Here is a 16,586-nt window from a genome sequence, read left to right on the forward strand (position 1 = left end):
TAGAGGAAAGCTAATCTTGGGCAGAAGGTATAGGGCTTATATTCTTCTAGAAGACTGAGCAGAGCAAGGTCTTTTTCCATTCTGTAGTGTTTGAGTTGGAAAAACAGAAACAAACATTTTTCCCCCATTAAGCATGACTCTCTGTAGCTTTTTCTGTGTATCCTGGCTCGGACCTTGTTGGAAAGATCAACCCTGTCTCCAGGCAGCCAGGTCAACACCTAGAAGTGACACAGGTCATTTTGGGCATCCCTCTCTCCCAGACACCTGGGAGTATGTTCATGGGGTATGTGATGGCCGGTAGAGATGATGCACATTGCTGGTGTTGAAGCAGCCATCGTTAACAGACGGCTACTAATCTACACTGCTATCATAGATTTACTAGATTAGTATTTTCAGATTTCACCTGGAGAGACGAGCTTGACAAGAAAGTATTTCTTAAGTAGAGAGTCTCCTTAACTCAGGCTGGGCCTTAACTCTTTTATCCAACAAAATCTTTTGGTTTTGGTACTTAAAAACTCTTCATTTCACTTAATGTCGTGTCCATGCTGTGCACGCCGTTATTTGTTCTGGTCTTACTCCTGACCTTGTACTTGCCTCTTTCTGGTGATTTTGGTGAGAGGCAGAAATTTCTTTTTTTTTTTTTTTTTTTCTTTTTTCCAATTCTTATTGTAATTGCAGGAGGGCCAAGTCTTGATGCTTCAGCATATTGCAGGTTGCCATTTCCTCCTGGTTCTAGCATTCTCTGCCTGTAGTACCACTCTCTGCAGATCACTGATGAGCTTTTTGTATTGATTCCCTGGTTGGCTGAGTATTAGGTAGGGGAGTCTTTATAGTATGAGAGAATGGTAATTTTTGAGCTTCAGAATTCTAAAATCTTTGTTTCATCATGTGAATTCTGTTTCTTTGAAAATGATTATACGTGGGATGTTAAAGTAACATGGGTGTATTCACAGTCCCCTAAAGTTCCGAGTAGACATATCCAAACAGTTGATAAATTATCTGGTGACTCTAAATTGATGAGTAACTGATAGATACGTCTCTATGGGGGAGATTCACAGGGGTATTTTTATTTTCTACTTTGTGGTTTTAAAAACTTTTTCTATATTAAAAACACATTGCTTTTTTAAGCTGGAAAAACTTCATTAAATTCTAGGTTTTTTTCTGGTGAGATTCATATAACATAAAATTAACCGTTTTAAAGCAAACAGTTCAGTGGCCTTTAGTGCATTCACAGTGTTGTGTGACCAGCATCTCTGTCTAGTTCTATACTGTTCTTTTAAATTTTAAATTTTAAATTCAAGCTATGTGTATTTTTACGTTGGTGTCATTTGTTGCCTCCAAATGGGTAAATGGGATTCTTTTCATGGTTTGCTCTTTTAAACATTTTGTGTTTTGTACCACATTAACATACTACCCATTCAAAAAGATTTTTAAATTCAAACTTGAAAGTAAAAGATCATTTCTTAGCTCTCCATCCCAGCAAACTTTCCCTTCCCATTCAATGCTTATGACTTTTTTTCTACCCACTGGGACTCTCTGATCATATGATGGTCTGAATAAAACATTTTTAATATCCCATTAAACATGATTTAGTCTGTTAGGTTTTAGATTCAAATTTATATCCCATTTACTATATGAATAATATACTATGTAAATTTACTTTGTAAATTACATGTAATTTATATACTTAAATTTAAATTTTGATCGCCATTGAATATAATGGCATCATATTAAGCTTGTAAGGTTTCTGGGAAGTTTTGCAGTGAACTGAATAGAGGATGATAGCAGCTTTAGTTTGGGTTGATGACATTTGACTGGTGGGTAGAGAATGGTCAGGGTTGACTTCCGTGATGGATATCTTTGTGTTTCACATGGTCACTCTTACTGTTTTACAGCGAGGCTCTCTTCTTAGTGAGCCTGCAATCCAGGTGAGAAGAAAAGGAAAAGGAAAACAGATTTGGTCTTTAGAAAAACTGGACAACAGATTGCTGGATATGAGAGACCTTTATCAGGAGTGGAAGGAGTGTGAAGAAGATACTCCAGTAAGTTATCTGAGAAAAAGGACTTAACCAGTAGTCATAGAAAGAATCAAGCAGGAAGGAGCCTAACCATTTTAGGGAAGAATTGTTCATTTTTCTAAAATAGTAATCCTGTTTTTAGAATAATACTTATTTTAACCTTCTAAATTGTTTTGCTAATCAAGAATCTTCTTTCCTCTCCTCATTGTATGTTCTCTGGATTACTTGTAGAATCTTCTACATTCCATTCTGACATCTGTAGTTGTCATGTGTGTCTGGTCCTGTGCAGGACTGTGAATTTACTTAGGACAGAGACCAGGCCTTATTATCTCTCTTCCCACTTCTCCACACATTTAACCTTGCAAATAGTATCCTGTAGTATCACTTTTTTGAGTACAACATCAGTGGTACCTTAATATTTATACCATTAAGAGCAGATTTTGAAGGTGTTTTGATCCTAAAGTGGGTGATGTAGAGCTGTACTCTGGAACTTTCTCCTCAAGTTGCAGGTTTTCCCATTTAGGTTGGCCATGTACTTGTGCATATTTAAAACAGAAATACATGTTATGTATATTTATACAACTTTCAACACTGTTGGTCTTGTTTCCTCAGAGTTGTTTACTTCCTTAGCATCTTGTTTTTAAAAATAAATGTTATTTTTCCAGATTGTCATAAAAAATGACTTTATAGTTAGATGACATTTTTTCTTAAATTTTTTTTCTTTTCTTCTGTATTTCTCTTGTATGTCAGCCTAGAAAGAAAACAACATTAACAAATTACAAAAAAGCAAACCACTCTTGCATATGGGGTCAGCTCTCGTTAAGCAGCACCATTATCTTATGGTTTGGCAGGAACAAGTGGAATAGATATGAATGACAACTGAAGAGCACTTTTGTACACTCGACTTCTTTTTCTAGCCAATATGTGTTTTCTATTTTCATGGCAAGATTTCCACATAAAGGAGAAGAAATAAAGTAATGATATACTGAAATGGCTCTGTCATGGGTGAAGGATGCTGATCCCCATTCTGATGGGGATGAGGAAGAGGGAGTGGGTGTGACCCAGTGTTGTACTTAAGCTGAGTTTGATCACTTTCTTACTGGCCATGAAAAGGTGGTAGTAGGTTGAATTAATTTGTTTTAAATTTTTTTTGAATGTTTATTTAGTTTTGAGAGAGAGAGAGAGAGAGAGAGAGAGCGAGCATGAGCGGAGGAGGAACAGAGAGAGAGGGAGGCACAGAATCCGAAGCAGGCTCCAAGCTCCAAGCTGTCAGCACAGAGCCCGACGCAGGGCTCGAACTCACGAGCTATGAGATCATGACCTGAGCCAAAGTCAGACGCTCAACTGACTGAGCCACCCAGCCTCCCTGAATTAATTTGTTTTAAGTGATTTCTGAAGTTGCGATGTTCCAAATCTCTTTAAAGGTCATACGATCCTACTTCAAGCGTGCTGATCCATTCTATGACGAACAGGAAAATCACAGTCTCATTGGGGTGGCGAATGTCTTCCTCGAGTCCCTCTTCTATGATGTGAAGTTACAGTATGCTGTTCCAATTGTCAACCAGAAAGGAGAGGTTAGTTTTCTCTTTATGCCTTATACCCTGCAGAGAAAAGTTTAGGAAACATTACGGTGGTGGTAGTACATTGTTGTGACTCTTTTTCATCAATAATAAGTGTTATTTATGTGTATTATTATTACCTGTGTTTCCATCTGCTTGGTGGTGATTATTCCAAGTACTTTGAGGAAAAGTAACTGTTAGAACCTACACTTCTAAATTCTCATTTACCATTAACCCAACCACCTGACTCTAAAATGGGAGAAATAACAAAATCCCATTTTTCTTCTCTTGTTATAGGTGGCAGGTCGGCTGCATGTGGAGGTGATGCGAATCAGTGGTGACATTGGGGAAAGGATTGCTGGAGGTGATGACACCACAGATCTCTCCTGTGATAAGGAAACCCAGGAGAATAGACTTGTGTGCATGGTAAGTCCCAGTTTCATTTAGAAGTAATGGAAGTGTGGTGGATTTTGAGGATTGTGGGTAGTTAGACAATAAATACTGTGTTCTCTTTCGAATTTTGAAATACCTGTCTCTAAAGAAATCTTTAGTATTGGTATTCTGGAGACCATATTTCATCATATATACTGATTTACCAGTTAGGTACTTCTACTACCTTCCTCTTTGAAGTTTCAGATAAGTCACCTCTTTTTCCGGGACATTCTGTTCCAAAGTTATATGGATTTATGTTTATGTGAACTTCTCTGTAGAGAAACAAAGTTTTTTTCACATGAATTTCTTCCTCCTATTGGACCTCTTGACTTGTGCTGATGCTAGAGATTTACTCCAGTCTTGGTTCTGCTCCTAAGCTCCTATTATATAGAAGTCACTCTTCACGTGTTTTTCCATGTGTTTTTGGTTCCCCTTACCCATGTGCCTTTGTGTATGCTACTCCAGCATGTGCTCATCCCAAACCCTGCTCTTTCTGGTCTTTCCATGCATACAATTCAAGAGTATTTTTGAGTGATACATTGTGCTGAGAACATAAAGATGAATAAGACAGGATTTCTGCTGTCAAGGAGCAACCTGTGTAGTTTCTGTTTATGTGGAGGGGGACACACAAGAATCCAATATCGTGTGACCCAAGTGCTCTGAGAGAGGTTGAAAGAGTTGCTCTGGGACATAGAGGAGAGGTAATTAATTCAGAGAGTAAAGTCTGAGGAAAATTTCTGGAGGTGAGACTCAGAGTGAACTTGAAGGGGGGGGAGCACGTGATATAAACCTCTTTCTCCATAGGGTACTGTCGTATTTTCATGGGTAATAGCTAGGTAGACCTTAAGTAGGTCATTACATTCCTGAACTCCTACCCAATTGGTGTAGTTAGTGCCACCTCTGTCACTCATTAGGACAATGAAAAATCTCTTACACATTTCCAAATAGTGTGTTGATCCAGTGTGCCATTGGTTGAGAATCTCTGTAGGACCCAGTTAAAAGGGTTTTTGAGGAAGAGAAATCCACGAGGATCATAGGACCAGTGTATGAGTGAGAAGAAGGCCATTAAAAGGTGAAATGAAGGAAGCCTAAACTTAACGTGTATTTCATAATCCATCCTTAGTCCAGTTCCATGTCTCAGTAAATATTGGAGTTAATACTGAAATACTAAATTGGAATACTAAACACTGAAATACTAAATACTAAAATTGGAGTTAATACTGAAAAGAGTAAGTGAAGCATTTGCTGCGAGCTATGGGGAAACTACTACAGCTGTTAAAGATGCGCTCCTTTCTATGGGTCTTTGTATATATTAAGAAGGCCTCGGATGTTTAAGTCAGGTGCTTCAGAATGTGAGGGAAAATTCTTAATTCACTAAAAGGTTAATCCTTACTGTATTATTCTTGATTCTAGAACATTTTCTCTGAGGTTGTATGATTATCAAAGGTGGAGACATAGACTTGATGACTCCATAATGGCTCCTTTTAAAAGTGATGGACTAGTAAATGCAACTATGTAAAAGTTTACCATTAGTAAGGTACCATACACAGATACAGTTTCATTTGAGAAAGTCAGAACTGAAAAAAAGAAGTAGTATATAATGGGTAACATAAGCTTTAAAAAAAAAAAGAATTTAAAATATTTTCAGATTTTTTTTAATGGAAGATACCAAACATATAAAAAAGTAGTGAGAAAAATGTTATTGATCCCTATTTACCCTCCCTCCACATTATCAACTCATGGTCAATCATGTCTGACTCATACACCCAAGCTGCTCTGTGCTGTCTTTCCCCTGGATTATTTTGAAACTATTCCAGACATCATATTTCATCTGTAGTAGTTTAGTATATATCTCCAAAAGAAGAGTACTTAAAAAAATAACTATTATACCAATAATCTAAAATTAATACTTTCTTAATATCATGATTTACCCAGTTTCCTTGATTGGCTTGTGTGATGTGTCACTTAAATCTTAATCTTTAGATTTAGATCTGAATCTAAAGTGTCACTGGCCTTGTGCTGGCTTGCTTCCTCTCTTGTTCTCTCTCTCTCTTACCCTATAGTTTCTTTATTGTAGAAACTGACTTACTGGTCTTGTATTATCTCATAATCTAGATTTTGCTGATTGGTATTATTGAATGTGTTAAACTGGTAGTTAGATATGAAGGTGATAATATGGGGAAGGGGAGTAGCAAGGGCATTTTATAGGTGTTGGTGTGTTCTTCAATCCGCAGTCATATTATGTCTGGTTTTCTTCTGGAGATGTTAGCAATTACTGATGATCATTACCTAGATATTTCATTAGGAGTTAGAAAAGAATGATACTATAATTATATCACCATTTGTTAGCTAGAATTCTTCTCTAGATTCTTGGGAGGGAAGCAAACCATAAGAGACGCTTAAATACAGGGAACAAACTGAGGGTTGATGGGGGCATTGGGGGGAGAGGGGAAAATGTGTGATGGGCATAGAGGAGAGCACTTGATGGGATGAGCACTGGGTGTTGTATATAAGTGAAGACGGGAGTCTACCCCCAAAACGAAGAGCACACTGTACACACTGTATGTTAGTTAATTTGACAATAAATTATATTAAAAAAATAGAACTCTTTAGATTCTAGAGAGAATCTTCCTATTATATCAGCTATTTTGTTCTTCAGGGATACAATTTGTATAGGAAAGGCAGGGTAAATGTTGCATTCTTTTCTCCTTTTTTTAAAAAACTAATTTTCAGGGCGCCTGGGTGGCTCATTCGGTTGAGTGGCCGACTTTGGCACACGTCCTGATCTCACGGTTTGTGAGTTCAAGCCCCGCGTCAGGCTCTGTGCTGACGGCTCAGAGCCTGGAGCCTGCTTCTGATTCTGTGCCTCCCTCTGTCTCTCTCTGCCCCTCCCCCACTCATGCTCTGTCTCTCTCTGTCTCAGAAATAAACATTGAAAAAAAATTTTTAAACTAATTTTCAAAAATAATTAATTGGTTTTCCTACTAACATACAAAAGTGGCCAGTGAGGTGTTTGTTGCTTTTTTTTTTTTTTTTTTGGGTTTTTTTTTTTGCCCAAATGTCATTGTGAACTCTTTGATTTAAAAATATTTGATGTGTTTTGATCCATTGTATTTATTACCTATATTGAAGCTCAAATTATCCCATCTTTGGCCTGTGGGCTCCTCTTCAGTTGTCTCTTGAGTCCTTTTGACACAAACGTAACCCTCATAGACTATGCTACAAGCTCTCTTGCTTCCTGGTATGATGAATATTCTAGTTTCATTCTGGACTTTTCCTCTCCCAGAACTAGAATCAGCTATGTCTCCAAGGAACCTAGTTCCTTTCAGTGGAAAGTGTTTTTTAGAGACCATATTCTAAGCATATAATGGTCTTTTGTGTAAAATGAGGAAGACAGACTATATGACAATAAAATATTGGTGGGAAAAACAAATCATTCTGGGACACTTAGTAATAGGTATCACCAGCTTATAACAGCAGTCTAGATTTATTTTTCTATGATGAAAGATAAGTGTGCACATATTCACATATTGATGTTTTCAATTACATTAAATTAGTGTATTTTAAAACCCCAAACAACATGTCTTCTAACATTCCTGGGCTTTATAATGAACAGTGGCAAGTCGAAATCTGTGGCATTCTGACACCTTGTGGTGATTTTGATTTCTGTATGTAGAAACTTAAAAAGCAAAAAGACCCAAAAACTGTGTTCTGGATGCAAGATATTCCTCATTCCTGGTATTCTTCGTTCCTGGCAGTCTTATTCCTGATAAGTTGCCTGTAGGATATAGTTCAGCATATGAAATCTTTTTAATTTATTTCAACCTTAAAATTGAGATTGATTTCTAAGGGGAAAAAATTGGCTTTCCAATGGAATTTAATCACAAAGAATAGTATCAAACATCTGTCCACTCAATGCTTTGATGTGTTTTCATTTCATTCCATTGGTATGGTCAGTACTCAGGCCAGTATCATTAGGTAGCTGTCCTGTTTCACATAGGAGAAGTCTCAGCCTGAGAAAACCAAGAATTTAATCTGTTCAAAAGCAGAAGCTAACATGTGACAGAGATTTTTATTTAGATTTATTCCACAGAAATCTTGTAATCTTCTCAAACACCATATTGTCTCACCTTAAAGAATATAATAAAAAAATTTTAAACACTTAGTGAAAAAGGGATGGTTTTTTAAATTTAACAAAAAATTAATTGCCAAACACCAATTGCTCTATTGGGTTTAGACGAATAAAATGCATTAGTCAATCTGTCTTTTTTGTAGCCTATCAGGGGAATTGCTATCTGAATGTCTCAAAATCTTGTTGCCATTGTAGGGAATAATGAATAATAATGGAGTTCTCCACCATTGCTTACCCCTTATGTACCGGGTATAGGAGAAAATAGTCCTCTACTTTGCATGATATTCTGTCTTATTATTGCTTCCTGAAATGTTAAGATGATTACATTTGTGGTTGCTGAACTATACCAACTTCAGCCACATATTCAAGTTTATTTTTATTAAATTTATCTACTGGAGACACAGTACATCATACAACATGCAGGAAGTGACTAAGTGAAAAACATAATAAATAATCAATGCTCAGTCATGAAAGTCAGCCCCTAATCAATTATAAAATCAGAATTTAGTTTTGCTCAGTTAATTTTAGAATTTAATTTCTGTCATAGCTGGAGGAGTTTTAGAATGTCACAACTTATCACAAAAATTCCAACTTAAAAATCAACTTGGCACTGCCTGCCAAAAGAAATATTTAGAATATTTGACTGCTTTAAAATCCATTATGGGCATTTATTCTTGGCACATTTGGGTCTAATTAGACATACATTTTTTTCTCTTTTCTTTCCTTTTCTCTTTTTTCTTCTCTTCTCTTTTCTTTCTTTTATAGTAGGCTTTATACACAGTGCAGAGCCCAACACAGGGATTGAACTCATGACTCTGAGACCAAGACCTGAGCTGAGATCAAGAGTTGGACATTTAACCGGCCAAGCCACTCAGGCACCCCTGATTAGACATATATTTCTAATTGCATGTTGTTATCACAAAGCCCTGCACTCCTACAGTCCAGGGTGCATTTCCTTTGATTCATCTCTTCCCTGAATCTGTGTGGAGGAGGCATTCAGTAAGAGTTGGTACAGAGATGGTCAGCATTCACCATCTTTAATCTCCATTTATCCCTTCAGATCTTCAAAGTATACATTCCCAAGGCGTTTTAAATTTTCCAGAAAATCCTCTAGTAGCATATAATATTCTACTCAAGAACCTTATTCTTTCTTATTCTTTAAAATATCAAATAAATGTTTTTCGCCCTTTACTGAATATACCTTATTGTCATGGATGCTGATTTCTTTCTTCATAAATCATTCTTAACACTCTTATGTTCTTATGACACATCCATAGTTAGCCAAATTCATATCATTGAATGGTGTTGATGTTGAGAACCTTCTTTTTCTCAGTTAATTATAATTAATAATAATATGATGATGATGATGAGATTGATGGTGATGATGATGTAGTTATAAGAAGCTAGAATTGCTCTGTAGATACTTGAAAACATCCAAGTCAAGGTCGTGTTACTCTCTTGTCAACCTCTCACTAAATATAATAGTTGTCGTCACCTTTTCACAGATGCAGAAATACAGCCCCCGAGTGAATGGGATTTGGTCAACAAAAACCAATAGTTGGTGACAGAGTCAAGACTGGGGTCCATCTCTAACTCAGAGTACTTGTTGCACCTTTTCTGAGTTAAAAACAAATAGAGCCTTCCTTTTCCTTCAGGTTAAAATACTTCAAGCCACTGGCTTGCCACAGCATCTGTCCCACTTTGTGTTCTGCAAATACAACTTCTGGGACCAACAGGAGCCAGTAATTGTTGCACCTGAAGTTGATACCTCCTCTTCCTCTCCTGTCAGCAAGGAGCCTCAATGCATGGTTGTCTTTGATCACTGCAATGTAAGTTTGTTTTCCAGACTCCGTCAGCATTTAAATACTTAGGTAAAAACAAAACTGTAAAGTGAGCAATATTTTGTTGAATAATTTGGTATCAATATATATCTTTTTAAAAAAATTTTTTATATTTTGAGAGAGAGAGCACTTGCAAGCAGGGAAAGGGCAGAGGGAGAGGGAGAGAGTCCTAAGCAGGCTCCATACTCAGCAGGGAGCCCTACTCAAGGCTTAATCTCACAACCATGAGATCATGTCCTGAGCTGAAATCAAAAGTCGGATGCTTAACTGACTGAGCCACCCAGGTGCTTCTTCCTTACAGTTTTCTTAATAACATTTTCTTTTCCATAGCTTACTTTATTGTAAGAATACAGTATAGGATATACATAACATACAAAATCTGTGTTTATCAACTGTTTAGGGGTGCCTGGGTGTCTCATTCAGTTAAGTGTCCAACTTTGGCTCAGGTCATGATCTCATGGCTCGTGAGTTCAAGCCCCGCGTTGGGCTCTGTGCTGACAGCTGAGAGGCTAGAGCCTGCTTCAGATTCTGTGTCTCTCTCTGTCTCTGCCCCTCTCCTGCTCACACTCTCACTCTCTCTCAAAAATAAATAAACATTAAAAAATTTTTAAAAACCTTTATGTTAGTGGTAAGGCTTTCTGGTCAATGGCAGGTTATTAGTAGTTCAGTTTGGGGGGGAGTCCAAAGTTCTGTGTGGAGTTTTGACTGCACGGGGTTTTGGTAACCGTTACGTTGTTCACGGGTCAGCCATATATACTCTTCTCAATGGAATACATGTGTTGAGTTAGAGTACTGGAGAGATTGTCATCTAAAAATTGTAAGAAACTAGTGTTTTTGAGAAAATGAAGATAGAAAAGAGACAATGATGAACTTCAGTGAACACCTGATGCCCTGCTAAGCAGTTTATATTATTCTTCATCTGATCTTTACCACTGTTGTATTTGATAATAGTGCTTTTATTGTTTTAGCAGCAGCAGTCAGTTCAGAGAAGTCAGTTTACCTGTGGCGAGTGATTAGAAGAGTCAGGATGGTCAGACTGTCGATTCTGTTTTTCTAGTGAACCACAGTTGATCCATCTCATTTCTTTCAAGACAGAGGTCTCTTTTTCATCTATTTTAAACATAGAAATACCTTTGTGTGTTAAAGACCAAGAGAGAGAGTGTGGATTTTATGACTTTTTAAAATAAACTATTTTGGAACTTAATAATTATTGCAAAATGCTGTCATATATATCTTGTAAAGATGGATAGGTTGGGAGAATTTTTAAAAATTGGGTGATTTTTTTTTTTGCACTGATAATCATTATTTATTCCTGCTCTCCTGTTATTGGAGATAATTGTGTCCTAAAGCTAGAAAAATTGTTGTTCTAACACTGTTACCTTATTGCATGTAATAACTTTTATATGAAGACATTGTAGATCATTGTTGGAAATCTTTTTTTTTTTTTTTAAGTAGGGTCCATGCCCAGTGTGGGGTTTGAACTCACAACCCCAAGATCAAGAGTCACATACTCTACCAGCTGAGCCAGCCATGCACCTCTCATTGTTGGAATTCTTAATATAACTATTTATACTTTTAAAATAGCTTCCCAAATATTGCTAACAAAATAGAATACAGTGCTGGTCTTTCACAACAGATTTTCAAGGCGAAAAGTTTTTTTTTTTAAATCAGAGTTACAATTATATTTAAAGTCAAGAACCTTAGACCTTCTGAGCACTCATCATGCATGTTCAAAGATTCTGTTTTAGAACTAAAACATTTTTTTTTCCATTTCTCTTCTCCATAATGGAGTAGATATGTGATGGTGGGTATGAATAATCATAAGGTTATCAGAAGGTATTTCCTCTTTTGTCATTATTTTCTTTTAGGAGTTTTCTGTTAACATTACTGAAGACTTCATTGAGCATCTTTCAGAAGGGGCATTGGCAATTGAAGTATATGGCCATAAGATGAATGATCCTCGGAAAAACCCAGCCCTGTGGGATTTAGGGATTATCCAAGCAAAAACACGTAGTCTTCGGGACAGGTGAATTTTAGATACCATCTGATTCCATTTATAATTTTAAAGAGTTGCTAGAGATTAATACTGCTATTTATAAAGGTAACCCTTTACTGAGCATTACTAGTGTTCCAGGGATAGATGGTATTATTTCCAGGGTATTTAAAGCACAGTTAAACTTCCTTGGAGGAGTGAACTTGAAAGAGTGAAGGAAGAGAAGTTAAATGTATAGATAGTTAAGAATAAAGAGTGAATGAATTTTTAGAGAATAGTTGCTTAGCATTACTTTTTTTTTTTTTTTTAAGTTTATTTTGAGAGAGACAGAGACAGTGCAAGCAGGGGAAGGGCAGAGAGAGAGGTGGGGAGAAAGAGAGAATCCCAAGCAAGCTCCATGCTGCCAGTGCAGAGTCCAATGCAGGACTTGAACCCATCAAACTGTTGAGATCGTGACCTGAGCTGAAACCAAGAGTCAGATGCTTAACAGACTGAGCTACCCAGGCACCCCATTCTGAATTACTTCTAGTTAATCAACTAGAGGGAGAATGGATCATGATATACCTGAGAATTCAGGTTTTACTTATTTTGTCTTTAGCTCAAAGTTCTTTTGAAATTCTATCAGTCATCTCTTCTCAGTCTTTTGGCTAAGATCAAGTGTGAAATGCCATCAGTCATGGAAGGAAGCAGGTTTATTTGTTGACCAGAATTTTAAAAAGAAAAGTTGGGGGCGCCTGGGTGGCTCAGTCAGTTAAGCATCTGACTTCGGCTCAGGTCATGATCTCGCGGTCCGTGAGTTCGAGCCCCGCGTCGGGCTCTGTGCTGACAGCTCAGAGCCTGGAGCCTGTTTCAGATTCTGTGTCTCCCTCTCTCTGACCCTCCCCCATTCATGCTCTGTCTCTCTCTGTCTCAAAAATAAATAAACGTTAAAAAAAAAAAAAGTTGAAGGGGAATGACTGAAAGCATATATTTGTGCTTTTCATTTTATTATAGAAGAGAACCAGATTTTCTTTTCTTGCATGTAGAAAGTTTTAGCAACTCCTAAACTTAGACATTGAGACTTTTTTCTTGATTCTTTTACTAACCTGAGCAAAGATACTTGTCAAGTTACCAAAGCATATATAGCACTACCTTTATCTATGAAAAGATAATCACTGTACTTGTTTCTGTGCATCTGATTACCATGTTTGGATTTTTGAATAACCACTTTGGAATATATTTATAATCATCATACCTTTTTTTTTTTTTTTAACTTTTTTTTATTTTTGAGAGAGAGAGTGTAAGCGGGGGCGGGACAGAGAGAGAGGGAGACACAGAACCCTAAGTAGGCTCCAAGCTCTGAGCTGTCAGCACAGAGCCCGATGCAGGGCTTGAACTCACGAACCATGAGATCATGACCTGAGCTGAAGTCGGAGGCTTAACTGACTGAGCCACCCAAGCACCCCATTATCATACCTTTTAGAATGAATTAAAAGAACTATTTCTAGTTCTGATGTTAAATTTGTTTAATTTTGCTTTTAATTATATGTGCTAGTATGTATTTGTGTATTACTCACTGAATCAGATCATTCTACTGAATTAGTTTGTTTGGAGGTCATTATCATTGCGAGTTGTCATGTGAAGGATCCTAAGCTGTCTGTGCTGAAATAGAAATGTATGATTTTCCAAGAACTTCACGTATTTCCTAGATGGAGTGAAGTCACCAGAAAAGTGGAATTCTGGGTCCAAATCTTGGAACAGAATGAGAATGGTGAATACTGCCCTGTAGAAGTAATTTCTGCAAAGGATGTGCCAACAGGAGGAATCTTTCAACTCCGGCAGGTAACAAAATTGTGAATGTTATCATTCTGAATGTTAACATTAAATTCTTTGGCACCATAAAGCTTAATATTGGATTCCTATTAGCGGAAATGTCATTGATCATGAAATCTAGACTGGCCAAGTCCATTTTTTGTATTAAAATTGTCTCCTACTTCATGTCTATTTTCTTTCATTTAAAAAAATATTGCTGTGTGGGGCACCTGGGTGACTCAGTCAGTTAAGTGTCTGACTTTGGCTGAAGTCATGATCTCACAGTTCGTGGGTTCGAGCCCTGCATCGGATTCTGTGCTGACCACTCAGAGTGTGGAGCCTGCTCTGGATTCTGTGTCTCTGCCCCTCCCCCACTCACACTCTGTCTCTCTCTCAAAAATAAATAAATGTTAAGAAAAAAAATATTGCTATTTATAATACTTTAAAATCAGCACCCGATAGGTTTAGTAAGAAAAAAGATAAGCTTAAAGAACAACTTAGAATTGAATTATGGGCAATAATAGAAACATTGAGCAGCATTAGAATATTTATAAGGACAAGGAGAAGCATTGTGATGTGGCAGAAAGAACAGGCACTTCACAGTCTAACATGCCAGGGTTCAGTTCTGGTCTCCTACAGCCTAGCTGTAAACCTGTGAGCAAGTTCAGTCACTTCTCAGAACCTTTCCTTAGGTATACAGTGGAAGTGTGATGATAACACCAACTTTGTAGGACAGGTGTGAGGTATAGAGATACTGTGTATGAAGCCCAGTGCTTGGTACTTGGGAAATGAAAGGGTTTTTTTTCTGTCTAGACCCAATTCTCTGATTATCTGTAGATACCAACTGGGTGTCCTACAGTTCAGTTCGGTTTGAATTGAAACCTCAGTTCACTCATAGTTAGTGTCAGACTGCACAGGTTTAAGGGCTTAGACTCAGCACAAGATTGTCCTCATTTCAGATGCCAGTTCCAAGTATCTGGTCCTCAATTCTGTCTAGCTTGGCTACAAAATCGGAGGTTCACCCAACTCTCCTCCCCTTTACTTACTATTAGTTCCCATAATAAAGGATACAGCTCAGGAATAGCCAGAAGGAAGAGATGATGGGACAAAGTACAGGAGGAGGGATAAGGAGCTTCTGCATCCTCCCTTTGTATGCCGCCCTCCCACCACCTTGTTTTGTTCACCAGCCTGGAGGCTCACTGAACCTCATTGTTTGTAGGTTTTTATGGATCATCATTATGTAGGCATAACTGATGAGTGATTAACTCAGTCTCCATCCTTTCTCTGCTCTCTCCTGAGGTTTTAGGGTGGACCTGACAGTTCCAGACTTCTGATCAAGGCTTGTTTTTTTTGGACTATTGGCCCCTCTCCTGAAGCTATCTAGGGGCTTGCCGAGGATTATAAGGTTTAAAGTTGCATCATTAAGGGGCCCCTGGGTGGCAGGGGCGGTTGAGCAACTGACTTCGGCTCAGGTCATGATCTCATGATTTGTGAGTTCAAGCCCCGCATTGGGCCCTGTGCTGGCAGCTCAGAGTCTGGAGCCTGCTTTAGATTCTGTGTCTCCCTCTCTCTGCCCCTCTCCTACTCACGCTCTCTCTCTGCCTCTCAAAAATAAATAAACATTAAAAAAAAATTTTTTAAGTTGCATCATTAAAAGATGCACCTATAATCATTATCACTCAGGAAGTTCTGTGAGTTTTAGGAGCTCTCTGCCAGGATCTGAGGACAAAGACAAAGTATCTTTGTATGATACTATAGGAGATGTTACATAAATGCAGCTGAGTTGCATGAATATTTGCTAGAAATCAATACAGCAGAGAAATATGTGGGAAATTTCACTTAACTGCAGGCAGATTGTAACCTATAAAGTGTCTACACTGCCATAGGAGAGAATATCTTAATAGAATTTACATAAAAGATTTGGAAATACTCTTTTTTTTGCTATACTTTACATTAATTCAGTATTTAGTAGAATATTGTATCCTATGATAGTTTCCATACTTTATTTATTTATTTGAGAGAGAGAGAGAGAGAGCGAATGAGCGAGCATGCACCTGTGGGAGGGGCAGAGAGAGAATCCCAAGCAGGATCCCAACCTGGGGCTTGATCTCATCAACTGTGAGATCATGACCTGAGCCGAAATCCAGAGTCAGATGCTTAACTGGCTGACCCATGCAGGTGCCCTGATAGTTTCCAGACTTTAGAACAATAGTAAAATATTAGAATAGCTTTTGAAAAATGAATATCAAAATCATTCAAAGCAAAACACGAGAAACGGTTAAAGGAAAAAGAAAGTTTGCTTAAATATTTAAGTTTCTGAATGTTTTAGAAGGAGGAAGGTGGTAAGTACTTGTTCTCTGACCCTAGCAAACGAATTTTAGCAAATTCATTCATATATGGGCAAAGATCTAAAAGCAAAAGGAAATTAGTTTAAATTATAACATCAGATGTATATATAAAATAGGATTCTCATGGGTGTGAAGAACATCTTTTTCTGAACATCTGTTAAAGAAGATATATATATATATATATATAAAATCTTCTTTGGATGCCTTAGAAATTCATCGCCTGGAAGGCAAGACCAGATAATTTTCTGTGGTTTAGTATAAATAGAATATATAAGTATTTGTCATATATCTGACAACATTTACTAAAAGTATTCAATGAGTTAAGTTAATCAAGGAAGGCTTTTTCTTAAATTTTTTTTTTTTTACATTTATTTATTTTTTGAGAGACATAGACAGAGCACAAGTTGGGGAGGGGCAGAGAAAGAAGGAGACACAGAATCCGAAGCAGGCTCCAGACTCTGAGCTGTCAGCA

General features: G+C 37.5%; 1 protein-coding gene across 1 annotated transcript in view; it reads left to right on the forward strand.

Annotated features, from left to right (window-relative positions):
- The window catches only part of KIF13B (kinesin family member 13B), a 198,572-nt gene that overhangs the window by 118,936 nt on the left and 63,050 nt on the right, over window positions 1–16,586 (forward strand). Inside the window, exons 19-24 of the mRNA XM_078445580.2 lie at window positions 1,896–2,042; window positions 3,443–3,592; window positions 3,875–4,003; window positions 9,797–9,970; window positions 11,851–12,008; window positions 13,664–13,796. Coding sequence (XP_078301706.2) covers window positions 1,896–2,042; window positions 3,443–3,592; window positions 3,875–4,003; window positions 9,797–9,970; window positions 11,851–12,008; window positions 13,664–13,796 — 891 coding nt within the window. The remainder of the gene's footprint in view (window positions 1–1,895; window positions 2,043–3,442; window positions 3,593–3,874; window positions 4,004–9,796; window positions 9,971–11,850; window positions 12,009–13,663; window positions 13,797–16,586) is intronic.

The sequence above is a fragment of the Panthera onca genome, chromosome B1 (genome assembly GCF_046562875.1).
Source record: "Panthera onca isolate mPanOnc1 chromosome B1, mPanOnc1 haplotype 2, whole genome shotgun sequence".
In the NCBI taxonomy this organism is placed as follows: domain Eukaryota; kingdom Metazoa; phylum Chordata; class Mammalia; order Carnivora; family Felidae; genus Panthera; species Panthera onca.